The 12910-nt window shown below is 47.1% G+C and overlaps 1 protein-coding gene across 1 annotated transcript in view; it reads left to right on the plus strand.

Annotated features, from left to right (window-relative positions):
* The first annotated feature begins 305 nt into the window (after positions 1-305).
* TBX4 (T-box transcription factor 4) overlaps positions 306-12910 on the plus strand; it is a 29905-nt gene continuing 17300 nt past the window's right edge. Inside the window, exons 1-2 of the mRNA XM_062507130.1 lie at positions 306-488; positions 1226-1320. Of these exons, the coding sequence (XP_062363114.1) occupies positions 333-488; positions 1226-1320 (251 nt within the window). The 5' untranslated portion in view covers positions 306-332. The remainder of the gene's footprint in view (positions 489-1225; positions 1321-12910) is intronic.

Consider the following 12910-nt stretch of genomic DNA (forward strand, 5'->3'; position numbering starts at 1 on the left):
CCGACCGGGCCGGGCTCGGACGGGTACCGGAGGGGAGAAAGAATCGGGGCTGGGGGGCTGCGACCACACCAGACATGAGCTGCCCTGGCCTCAGTGGGGAGCGCTGCCACGCGTGGGCTGCTCCCCCGCCGGGGCTGGGAGGGCCCGGCCCGGTTCTGTCGGGCACAGCTTCCCCCGGGGCCGGCGGTGTCACATCCCAGTGTCGCCGAGTCCCGCCGCCCGAGGAACGACCACGGGCCGGGCCGGGAGGGCCTGACCTCGCAGGTGGCCGTGCCCGGGGATGGACGTGGTCCCTCTAACGAGCTAACGTTGCGCCTCTCTCCCCTAAGGAAATGCTCCAGGAGAAAAGCCTGTCTGAAACCGAGGAAGGGTTTCCAACAGCCCCCGCGCCCGGCCATGCGGACACCTCCGCCGGCTCCCCCGTCCTCGGCGTAGCCGGGGGGAGCACCACGCCGCTCAGCAGCCCGCAGCTCCCCGACCCCGAGCAGGTACGCTCCGTCCGGCCCCGCCACCAGCCCGGCCCCGCCACCGCGCATCTCCCCCGGCGACGACACGGGGAGGGATTGCGAGGAAAGCTCATTTCCCTTCACTTTTCTTTGCTTTTATTTTTTATTGTTATCATTTTATTTTCCCGCTTTGGTGCGTAGGTCGGTAAAGGGCGAATTTGAGCGCTGAAAGCTGCCGCTCTTCCCGGGGCTGCGGCCCGACGGGGAATTCATTGAGGGTTTTCCATCCCTAAATAAAACGCGGCTTCTGTGCCTTCGTCCCGTGCCTCTGCGATGTCCCCAGCATCCCGCGGAAAGCACAAAGCTCCGCCCGGGATGCGGATCCGTTGTCCCCGCGGCTGCTCCTGGTCCCGGTTTTTGGGAGGCTTAGGGCGAGTCTACCACAACAGACTTTCTTTTCCCATAGGAAAAAAAAAAATAAAGAAAAAAAAATTCCATTTAGCCGTTGTGTCCTGCCTGGTTGTGAAAATCTGCATTTAAAACCGGCCTCAGTTTGTTTCTCTTATTTTTGGCAAAGGACAACGGAATTTTTGAGACTCCATCCTCCTCCCGCACAGGCTGGTAGCTTTGCCCGGAGTCTCGGCTGCAGTGCGGGCCCTGAGTGTCCCCAACCCCAGCCCTTCCAAGGCCATTCCCATCCCTTCTCACAGGTTTGCTCCATCGTTTCTTGCTATTCTCATTATTTTAACTTGTTTGTTTGTTTTTTGTTTTTTTTTCAGACAATAGAAAATATCAAAGTCTATCTCCATGAGAAGGAGCTATGGAAGAAATTTCATGAAGCTGGCACGGAAATGATAATAACCAAAGCAGGCAGGTTAGTGAAAATTCCCTGCAAAAATGTATTGCTTCTGATCTCTATGAAATGTCCTGTTTGTCAAGACTGGGCTTTGCAGAGTTGCCACAGTGAGTGGCATTTAAAAATTATTATTGTGATTGCAGATTTCGGTAAGATCATTTTTTCAGTGTAAATTGTACACGTGTTTGAGTGTGGCAGCCAGAATGTAGATGCAAGAAAATGTTGTGGAGTCGTTGGGAGCATTTAGTTCCGATTCTCTCTGGCAATGATTTTTTTAAAAATTATTTTTAAAATAGGAAATTAGCATAATAGTGATTTTAATTTTTTTGCCGACAAAGCAAACCTCCTTCCTTTTTCTGTGCCCTGCACGAAGACCTATGCTGGGATACTCTGTACCGAAGTTTTAGCAGTATGAATGTTCTTTTAATCTCAAAACTGAAAGAGAAACCGGTGCCACTTCTGGATTTAAAAAAAAAAACAACAAAACAAACTGTTTTCCCTCGGAAACAAACATTTATTTTTATCAAATCAGAGCCCCCTCAGTGTGCATACCCATGAAGGGAGACCAGAGCTTCACAGAGGCTTCAGTTGCCCAGAGAACTCAGCCCTGCATCTGCTCAGGGCTCCTGTCCTGCCCGGGCAGCTCTGGTGGGAGATGGCAGAATTAATGTCAGAAAATTAAGAATCAGAATTAAACCTCAGACCATCAGTGGCTCGGGGAATCAGATAATTCCCGAGAAAATTAGCGGGGTGTCACTGTGGGCACCAAAGTATCTGCCCTTGGCTTCTGCGGCAGCAGACTCACCTCGCTGCTGCTGGGAAAGAAAATTTGAGGTATTAACATTTCAGTCCAGCCCAGCTGAGTGGTTCTGCGATTGCTTGTTTTACACCGTGCTAGCGAGCTGTGCAGCCAGACACTCAAATAACGGGCAGAAAACAGAGGAAAACAAACCACAAATAATTTTGATTTTTATTTCTCTGTGGTCTCTGACCTTTCGAGCAGAGCAGCCGGGGATGCTCATGGAGAGTGTGTGTGACTTTTCTCCCCTGTTTGCTGCTCACACTGTGAGACTCAGAACCCAGCCCTCGGCACTGGATTTTTGGGATTGATGAACGCTTTTCCTCTGCTTTCCTCCGTCCTGCTCTGGGTAACGCTGCTCGGTGTAGGAAGTTGGATTCCAATAAGCAAGATACTCCCATTATTCACCCTGGAGAGGTGTTGTATGTCCCAGGAATCTTCCATTTATTTGCTATGTGGCTGTTTATGGAGTGATGGTTCAGGTAACTTTTCACACGTTATTTTGGTGTATAAAATCTCAGGGCTTGTTCTGCAGCTCTGCTGCTGGGAAGAGCCAGGTTCATTTGGAGGGGTCTGCTCCCTAAGTTAGCTCAGATGAGGGGATCAAGACCTCAGATATTTTACCCATAATTTATAGTATCTGAGTGTGTCTGTGGGGAGATGTGTAATATCTGTACCAAATTCTAGACCCTAAGCATCCCAACCGTGCATGTTATCTGTCTGTAAGTCCTAACGAAGTTTGTTTAAACAGCTCCATATGGACAGGGCTCAGTCCCACATTCCTTGTCCGGTGGAGCTGGCAGTGCACCTTTCAGGAGGTGGGAGGGGGGTTAGACCAAAACATGTACAAAAATTTGTGGTTTTTAAGCCACCCGAGCCAAATTCTCCATTTGCGAAATTCAGTGCAGCGCCATCGAGCTAAAAGCATTTTTATTTTTTTAGAAAGAGTTTTGAATTAAAAAAAAAAAAAAAGAAAATGAAAGAAATGGCCGAAATGCTGATTAATAACACGGAACAAAAGAACTTCCCCCCCCCCCTCCACTGAATTCAGCTCCAAACGGTGTAAAAATACAGGACGAAGGCTTTTATCGGTGTTTTTAGCAGCCCCGGATCCCCCGCAGCGGGACCGCAGCCCCCGCGCCGCCGGTGCCGGGACCCGGCTCGGTCCTCTCGGCCCAGTCTGGGCCCTGCCGCAGCACCGACAGCAAAAACACACAAAATAATTAACATGAGAACGGGCGAAAAATCGAACAATTTAAATGCCGTGGTGCTTCGAGTGTCGGTTCAGAGCGGTGCCACGCGTGGCCGTGCTGAGGGCAGGGCAGCCCACGAGCTGCAATCTGCTGCTAATCCCCATGCAAAGGACAAAATGAAAATTATTACTTCATGCAGATTTTATTTTGCCCGAGCTATTTAAATAGAGAGTCGCAATAATAAACCTCCTCTTGAGCCAATTAAAAAAAGATGGCTAATGGAGATTTGTGTGCACTTGCATTTAGCATTGGAAGGGGGGGGTGTGGAAAGAGGGAAAGCGACTAATTGCAGGCACTAATCAGGACTCTAATCCCCCTCCCAGCAGGCACAGAGATGCCCCTGAATGCCGTTAGTTGAAATCACTTAAATGTAGGTCTGTCTGACCTCAAGGGGCACAAACGAAAAGAAATGGAAGCCTGATTTTGAAATTTCAAACAACAACAGCAACAAAAAAAAAGAGTGACTTTAATGACAAGTTCACTCAATGGAGAGGAAATGTAAAGCTCAGCGGAAGCGTTAATTCCATGGCAATGGTGTAAAATAGATTTTTTTGTATAAACAAGGCAAATATTGATAACTTGGTTGGGGGGGGAAAGGGGGAGTCATTTGTTTCGTTCTTTGTAGAGCTCCACAGAACGAGCCAACTATAAATTATCGAGAATTTAGGGCTGAGAATTACTTTAGGGGATTATTACTCCCTCTTAGGACTGATCTGTAGGAGATATTAGGAGAGCACAGCAAGCTCAGCATTGAAATAGAAATCATGTTGTTGCCAAGAAAGTATGATTTATAAAGTGGAAACATCTTTAAAATGCACTCGTTATCTTTTTAATGTCGGACTGCTTCATTGTGGGAGGGGGAGAAAAAAAGAGATTATTTTATATTAAAAGGATCATCAAAAAATAAGTTTATGTTAACAAAGTTCCCTGAACTTTGGAGAAAAGCGCTCGGATCCCTCAGAGCGCCCGTGGCAGCGCCCGCAGGATGGGCGCCGGCTCCATCACTCAGAGCCTTCCTCTCCTTCCTCCTCTTTGAGGTTTGCTCTAATTAGGGATTTCTCCTCCGGAGGATTATCTGGTGATGGTTTTAAAAGGCTGAATGTCTGCGCTGCAGAGATTGCCCGGTCCCCGGCGCTGCCCGAAGCGCTGGGTACCCACGGAACCGGAGGGGAACGAGAGGAAAAGCGGCCACGGGTGATCCCTTCAGGCACTGCCCATCTCGAGGGGCGTTTTGCAGGACAGGTTTTTCGGGAGGCAGAGGGGATCCCGTTGTTCGAGCAGCTCCTCTCCGCGGTGCCCCGGCGGGGCGGCCGCTCCCGGTGCCGGTTCCCCCCTCCAGCATCCCGGTTCCCATCCCGCTGGGGATTTCCAGGGATGGGGGGAACGAATCCAGCGCCCACAGCGAGCTATGAGTGCCTGGTTTTGGAAATAATTGTCCACAAACCCTCCAGTGTGTGTATGTGTATATATACGTGTGTGTGTTGAAACAAAAACCCCTCCAAAACCAACCAAACCAACAAAAAAAAAAAAAAAAATCCTTCACCCCCCAAAAAAATATTTAACCAAAAATATCCTAAAAAACTCCACCACCAAAAAGTTCCAGTCGGTAAGATCCTATTAAATCAAATTAATCAAATCAATCTAGACGCTAATGAAGGCACGGGGTGTGTTAGAGGATGCAGATGCAGCTGCACATCTGGATTGCTCCCCTCTGGCCACCCTGATGAGGGGGCATCACTCTGTCGTAGCAGGGTGCACACCTTTCCTGTGGGATTTTAGGAATTCCACACTTGTGAAATTGTACGAGGGGTGGGGAAAGCAGAAAGCAAATGAGGGACTTCATTACAAATCTGGCTTTCCGATTTCATCCTCTTGCTTTTATGTGCTATTATTTAACTGAACAATTGCAGATTTTTTTTTTCTGTTGCTCGTGGCAAGCCATTCTTTGTGAAATCTCATCTTTCGGATTTTATTTCTGCTGGAAGTTAATCTTTGCTTCTACAGCCTTCCTGGCTCAGGATTTCTTCTTTCTGTTAGGTTATTTATTTAGCTGTTCCCCAGTTTTTTTTCCCAAAGTGCCAATCTTTGCAGCATTGCAATTTCTAGCCAGGTATTGCTAAAGACAAAAAATTTGATAAAGCTTTTGTTTAATCAGTAAAAAATGCCAGTTCACAGGATGTCTGGTCACATTTTTGTGAACAGTTCCCGAAGAGAAAATAATGTGTAATTTCTCTGTGGTAGCAGAACTGTCCCTGAGACATAACAGGAGGCTCAAGATACTGAATTTGAATTTTGGCTGAAGTGCAGGATGTGCACAGGTACAAAGCCAGCTTTGGTCTCTATGGTAGCAGGTTTTAAGAAACATATAGAGGAAACTGCTGCAGAGGAAAAAAATAGAATCAATAAAGCATCTTGCATGTGCAGAAAAGACCCAAATTCCCTTTAGATGTTCAAGTTTCATTTTAAAAGTGGCTTATTTTGGTTAAAAAAAAATCTGTTCCTAATAAACTTTAGTAAACCAAAATAAAACTAGTTTTTAGGACATCAAGGTCTGAAGAAGTATAAATGCTTTGGCTAAGCTGGTGCAGCTTTCCTGTGTGAATAATCCTTTAAAAGTTAAATTTTCCATGGCTCTGTAGGGCATATGGATGCCCAGTTCTCATTACAATTAAAGGGAAATATTTGTCCAGAATCTTTGGAAGCAGTTACAAGAATTTCTGCTGATGGTTTTTGATCCAAAAGCAAACCTTAATATCTGAGATCAACGAAGGAATGTGAGCCGTCAATTTAAAACATAGAAATAAAATAGATATTTGAGGAATGTTTGATCTGCTTGCTCCTAAATTTGGGGTCCTGGAATTATCCTGTTCAGGCCTTTTTCTCTAAAAGCAGGAGTGAACTCCAATGGCTCTTGGCTGTGCTGCTAAAGTTGTCGACAGCTTTGGCAAGGGAGACAGAGCTTGTGCACACTGAGGAGGGCAGGGATGGGAGTTTGGTTTTTAATACACTTCTCTCTTCGAGCAGCCATCTGTACTTTTTAAAGACATGGGATGCTCAGAGTTAAGGGTGCTCCCAAAGCTTTCCCTGTTTGTCCTTGTGCTGTGGCAGGGTGAGGGGAGGCTTTGGTCATGCCCAGATCAGCCGAGAAAGGTCCCAGCCATTGCTGGGGCTCTGCTGCTGCCCAAAGGTTCCTGGACACCGGGGCTGGGGCTCCACCAGTGCCTCGGCTCCTCCCTCAGCCCACTGAGGGAGCTGGGCTGGAGAGGGAGCAAACCTGCCCTGAAATGCTGTTGGTGACCATGCTCTTGCCCAGGTTCTCTCTGAGGCATCTCTGTGCTGTGCTTCTTGTGCTGCTGGCACCGTATCTCCCATCCTCCTTCACCTTGGGACCTTCCCTGCTCAACTTCAGCTGCGGCAAAATGAAAGCCCAGAGAAGCAGCCCATGGCCAGGAGCCTGCCCGTGCCTCAAGTCACCATGGGGCAAAGAAAGGAAATGTTTCTAGACCATGAAAGCAGCCATCCAGCTAACCAAGTTCTCAAGTATGTGAGAAACAATGTTTTATTTAAAAACTAAATGTGCTAGCCAGAAGGAAAAAATACAACCTCGCCATTCCAAAATATAAAAATCCCTTAACTGTCTGACCTTCTCATCACTAGGTCATGGTCCTGCCACCAGATAAATCTCTCCTATCTGCCCATAGACTGAGAGTTCAATGTTGCTTGTGTTAGTGACAGTGAATTTGGGGCTGAAAAATGAACTACTGATGAGAACTCCTGTTGAACCTGTATTGTTTGTTATTCTGAGGCAAGGATCTGGCATGGGCTAATCCAGCACTTCAAAGTTAACTGCTCTTACTTTGTATACAGAGCGTCATAACGGAGTGGCGTGGGTGATAAGAGAAATAAGGGACTGAGGGTTAGGATACACTGGGAAAATGGGACCCTGTTGAAAAACTCTTTGATCTCTTTAAAGTATTTTCTGAAAGCAAGAATCTATCAAAAAGGAAATGCCATTTAAAAGGCTAAAAGAAACAGCTGACATCCCCAAATTTGTTTTAATCTGCCCTGGAGAATATTATTTTTAAAGATGCGTTAAGTCAGTGGAAGAAATACTTGTCAAAAGAAGGGAAATCGGAAAAAAACAAAAAAAGGTCATCAGAATGGAGACATAGTTCTTGAAGCCTCTGCACACCATTCTTTTCCCTTCTAACAATGAAGACAGGGAGAAGCATCCTCAAACAGCCATGACCAATTCTCTAGAAGAATTTGGGGCCACATTAGTTGTTAGCAAGGATGCAGGTGTCACCTGCCTTGGTGCTCTGAAACCATCCCTGGAGGCATCTCAACACGCCCACAGGTTCTGAGGAGGTGGTTTGCTTAGCCATGACATGGCTTGTTAGCCAAAATGTTGAGTGAGCAGCTGTTTTCTGATCCTTTCACAACCTGATCTGCCACAGGCAGTGCCTTCCCAGGCAGCACAGCATGGGAGCTTCCAAAAATCCACTCACTGCTTTACTTGACCATCCCAAAAACAAGGATTGTACGATCTCCGTCTGTCTTTGGAAATCTTTGTCTTATTGTCTTAAAAATTAGGATTTCAGCTGCTGAGCTTCTGAAGTGCTTGGGGATGTTTTTGCACTCTTGAAAGGACAGAAGGAAGCACTCAGTAGTGCATCAGTAGAATCTGAAGGAACATCCACACCTCAGGGACATGCAGCGAGCACCAATCCGTATAAATCCAAGGGCTTCAGAGAGCACTGACAGCCTTTGGTGAGGGCATGGCTGGAGTTGCTCAGGTGTCCTGGTTCCATGCAGTTTTCTCTATGGAAATGCTGTTTGAATTTCCTGCTTACCCTGTGCTGGTCAGAGACATCCCTTCCCAGCTAATTCATGTCAGGAATGATGTTGGCATCCAAGTGAAGGTCAGATTAAATCCTGGTGAGCAGGAGGATAGTGAGGGTTTGTTGCTGATGTGCAGCATGGCACACTTCAATCAGCTCTGATTCTCTCTACGTCTCTTATATTTGCCATCCCTTGCCCAAAAATAAGATTTTGCTGGACATGGGAGCTTTGTAGCCACCGATCTCTGCAGGATCAACCAGACCTGATCATCTGGGAATTAAAACACACGTGAGATGCCCACAAAGAGGCCAAGCCTGGAGAGCCTGAAAGGCTGGGAACTGCTGCCCCAAAGCAAAGCAAAGCTTTCCTCTTATCACTCACTTCCAAATCCAACCAGCCAATTACACATCAATTAAACTTTGTTTGAACATAATAGAAGCTTTGGCTCCATGTCAGCAACTGCTCCACGGTTAAGGGGATTGGATAGTAATAGTATAAATAAATAAACAAGAGATGCTTATTCTAACAGTTCATTTTAAAACAATTTGTGAATATCATGTAGAGATAAAATGTGCCTAGCATAAACTTAGCTAAGCAGTGACTGCTTCATTATCAGAACAAATAATTCACTAGCACATCATCTTTGAAGCTTGGGAGGCCTGTGGAATTGTGCTGCTTGTTTATTTTCCTGGCTTTTACTGGTTTTGCTACATTTCATCTGTAGGGAAGGGTTTAGCTGGCACTGTGGCAGTTTGGTGCCAAGCTCTGGTGATGCCAACCCTGCTCCCACTACCCATGGTCCCCAGAGCCAGGCACAGCCCCTCTGCCCTCCCCAAGGCATCACCCAGGTTTTTAATGGGATTTTAATGCTGTATGGGGTGTCCTGCTCACATAGGAGGCACTATAGCCTTTCCCCCATGATCTCTTTCTTTGAGGGTGCCTTTCTTTTGTGAACACAAAAACTGATTTAAGTTTTGCCCTGTGAGGAGCAGTGAGAGCTGCTGCCATGGCACAGCAACACTTTGTCCCTGCCAGTGCAGGGGTGGGACAGGAATGTGCCTGTCAGGGCCTCTAAACCCAGCAGAGAACTTTGAGGGGCACATGAAACCCTCAGGATAGGGCTGAGGAGCCTGGATGGTCCCTTCTGCTCTGGCTGGAGCTGGAGGGAGGGAGACATGCATTTGAATGTGCCTAAAACTGGAGTCCTGTCAGTTTAGGTGTCTTGCAGGAGAGGTTGTTTGTTGTTGGCTGCTGGTGCTGAGTCCCTTGTGCATCACACGGGTGCACCCAGGGCTCGTGGCTGGTCCCTGGGTGGGCAGGGGAGCTGTGGGGCAGCTGGTGGCTGGTGGGCCCTGCTCCCTGAGTGGCCCTGCTGCCTTCACCTAAGGTGTGCTGCTGGGCTGGGCACACACCTGGTGTGGCTTTCAAAAAAAGGAGTATAAATTGGACGGAAATTGGTCCAGTGCTGCACATCCCTATCCCAGGGGTGGCACTGTCATTGGCACATTCAGGGCATTTGCTGCAGCCCATGGACGCTGTGTCCAAACAGTTTTTGGGCCTGAACAAAAGATGATGAGGCCAGGAATTGCTGTAATTCATCTCCTGAGTATTGGTGGCTCAGACTTCACAGGAGGGTTGGGTGTTGCTGTGCTGCACTTGTGCCCATCACTGAACCTCACTGAGCTTGCCCAGGCAGGGCTGCAGCTGCCCTTGGCACACGAGGTGCCCTGAGGATCAGATGTCACCTGCCTGCACACGCTCCCCAGGAAGCCCCAGATTCCGAGTTTTTGCCCCCAGTTCCTGCTCAGCAATGCTCTCCCCCGTGTTGGAGCCGTGCGGGAAGCAGGGTGGATAAAACAGGGATCTGCCCGGATCTTGCTTCAGACCTCCCACCAAAGCCAGGCTGAGCTTTCCCAGAGCTTGGCAAGACGTTGGCAACTTTTATTGCAGCACTGGGTGATTTTTGTGCCTCTGCTGGTCCCCGAGCAATGGATGATGAAGCAACCTATTGTCCAGGAGCTGGCCGGAGCGGAGCATCCTCGGCGGAGCCGCCCATCCGCCCGGAGCTCCAGCCTGCGCAGCGCTGCCGGAGGGGCTGCTTGTGCAAAGCTTTGCTCAGCTGCAGCTCCTCGTGCCTGTGAGTAGCTCCATTGACCTGCAGTAAATCTGGGGAAGCAGGCAGGTTTTTGGCCCCTCCCCAGGGCTGGCAGGGAGCTCTATAGAACCACTGTAGGCACAGCGTCTCTCCCAAGCAGGGCTGGTGCGGCTCCACCGTGGTTTTCTGCTGCTTTCTTTCAAACGGGACATTTAATAAGGGCCAAGACATGATATCAGGTGCTGTCTCTTGCTTTATTACTTTTTTTGTTTTTTTTCTTTTTAATTCAATCTCTATGACTGCATTTCCTTGGACTCAGCTCTCGGGTTTGTCATGCCTTCCCACCAGAAACGCACAACCCATGTTTGTATCATATTGCAAAGAGATATTTAGTAAATGAGCCTCTGCCAAGGGGTTGAGAAATATGTTTTCATTAAGAAAATTAAACTGACAAGTCCCTGGACAGCACATTAGTCGCATATTTTTTCTTTAAGGCCAAAATGCAGCAGCTAATAATAATGATGAAATGTCCATGCACAGCCAAATTACTAAAATTTACCCAGTGTTTTCCTGGAAAAGAATGCAGAGAGTTGGCAAACTTGGTTGTAGCTGGGTCTGTGGACTGCTGAGTACAATGCTACCACAGCAAGATAGTGAGTGGTTTGCAAGTTAAGCAACACCTTCAATCAGATGTGAGTCCCCATTTGTTATCCTTAAAGAATTTCAGCTGTATATATTATAGTAGTACTTTGGCTCTTTGTATTTATTTTAGAGGGCTATACTAAAGAACATTATAAACTCAGGCATGTCCATGCTATATGAACTCCATATGCTGAAGCTTAATTTTAAATGCCATTAAAAAAGCACTTAACATTTACAATATATCAGTTCAGCTACTTTAGCAGCTTGGATGTTGTACAGTAAAAGAAATTATTTAGGGAAAAATAAATTCAGAAGCTCAATGTTATAAAAATCCCCAGTGCAGGTATGATAAACTGTCAAATGATGTCCATCTCATTTTTGGTTTTTAATAATTTTCACCTTTTTTTTTTCTTTTTTTTGTTTCATTTTTAAATGCCATTTTAAGGGCTAATTTAAAAAAAAAAAACAAACTTGGCATTCGAATTGGATTCCTTATACAATTTTTTTCAATGTGTGAATTGGGCTGTGTATTCACAAATTGAAATGTCCTACTGTATTTACCCAGGTGCTTACCTGTAGGAGGACAAGGTTAAGAGGAGTGCAGAGTTTATGAATGAAAATCAAAGAAGGACATTGGTAAACCACCCCTTTTTAGTCCAGGCTAATTACATGGTAAACATCTGGAATTTATGCAGGGCGGTTAAAAGAGTCAATTGAAATGATTCTGAACAGGGCCCATTTTGTTGCTTTCTCCCCAAGCAGTGACAAAATGGTGCTGCAGACCTGGATCAGCTCAGGAAAAGAGGGATAAAGTGGGGGACAAAGTGGCCTGGATGTCTGATGGAGAAATGACATCAGGATTTGGGCCCATCTTAATTCATGTAATCAGAACAAGTCGGGATGTGGCAATTCTCATCCTCCATCCCCTTGTGCCGACGGGAAGGAGAACTTTGTGTCCTGGCTGGAGGGCTGTGGTGAGCATGTTTGCTCTATTGACTTGGGTGTTTTTACTGGATGAGGAGGAGGTGGGGAAGATGGAGCCAAGAAAATAGTTACTCTGAGGATGTGAAGTGCCTAATCCTGCAAATCCTGGCTGCTGACGCAGCCTCAAGGGATTGGGAAGCCCATGGCTGGGTCAGTATCCATTAGGGCCCTCTCCTTTGGATTGCAAGGCCAGACTGGGATGGAATCTGCTGTTTTCACAGCCACGAAGGTTTAGAAAAAAGGTGTTATTTAACATCACAAAGACCCCTTAGGTCTGTAAGACATGTAAATGTTCTCTAGTGATGGACTGGTTTATGGGAGGTTCCAGTTTGGTTGCTGAAGCCGGTGGGACTGGCACATTTTGGTGGGAAGTTTGGCCATGCTCCAGGCTCCAGCAAGGTTTAATGGGTGTGCTGTGAATTTGGGAAATCCAGGAAGGCCAGAGGATTCTGTCTGCACCACCATAGGGTTTAACCCTTTGTCTCCCCCAGGCTTTGCTGTTTCTCAGTTCTCAGTTTGTTGGAGGGAACACAGGGGTAGTGGCGGGACCTGGTGGATATTGGGATGGTGTGAATAACAAAGCCTGTGCTCAGTTTCCTCTGAAATGTAGGCAGGTCTCCTGACCTTTCAAACACTTCCACAGCAGCAAGAAATCTGCGATTTTGATGCTGCCATAAGCCAGGTAAAGCCTCCTGTAGAAGTGAGGGCTCCTTTTCCAAGCCTCCTACAAACAGGGACATGTTGACCCCCTGTCTCTCTCTCTGCACCCTCCTTTACCTGGCATTGGCCCATAGCCCCTCTCCCTATACCCTTACCCAAATTTGTGCCCACTTTTGCACTGGCACACGCTCTGGAAAGAGTATTCAGGTACAAAAACCAATAATGTCCTCACAGGAATCCCTCTGATGGTGGATCTGCTTTTTGGGCTGCTGCTCCAAGTTTCCATCAGTTCCAGTGCTTCCATCCCTCACTAACATGCTAACCCTCTGCTTT

The sequence above is a fragment of the Cinclus cinclus genome, chromosome 22, assembly GCF_963662255.1.
Source record: "Cinclus cinclus chromosome 22, bCinCin1.1, whole genome shotgun sequence".
Classification (NCBI taxonomy): domain Eukaryota; kingdom Metazoa; phylum Chordata; class Aves; order Passeriformes; family Cinclidae; genus Cinclus; species Cinclus cinclus.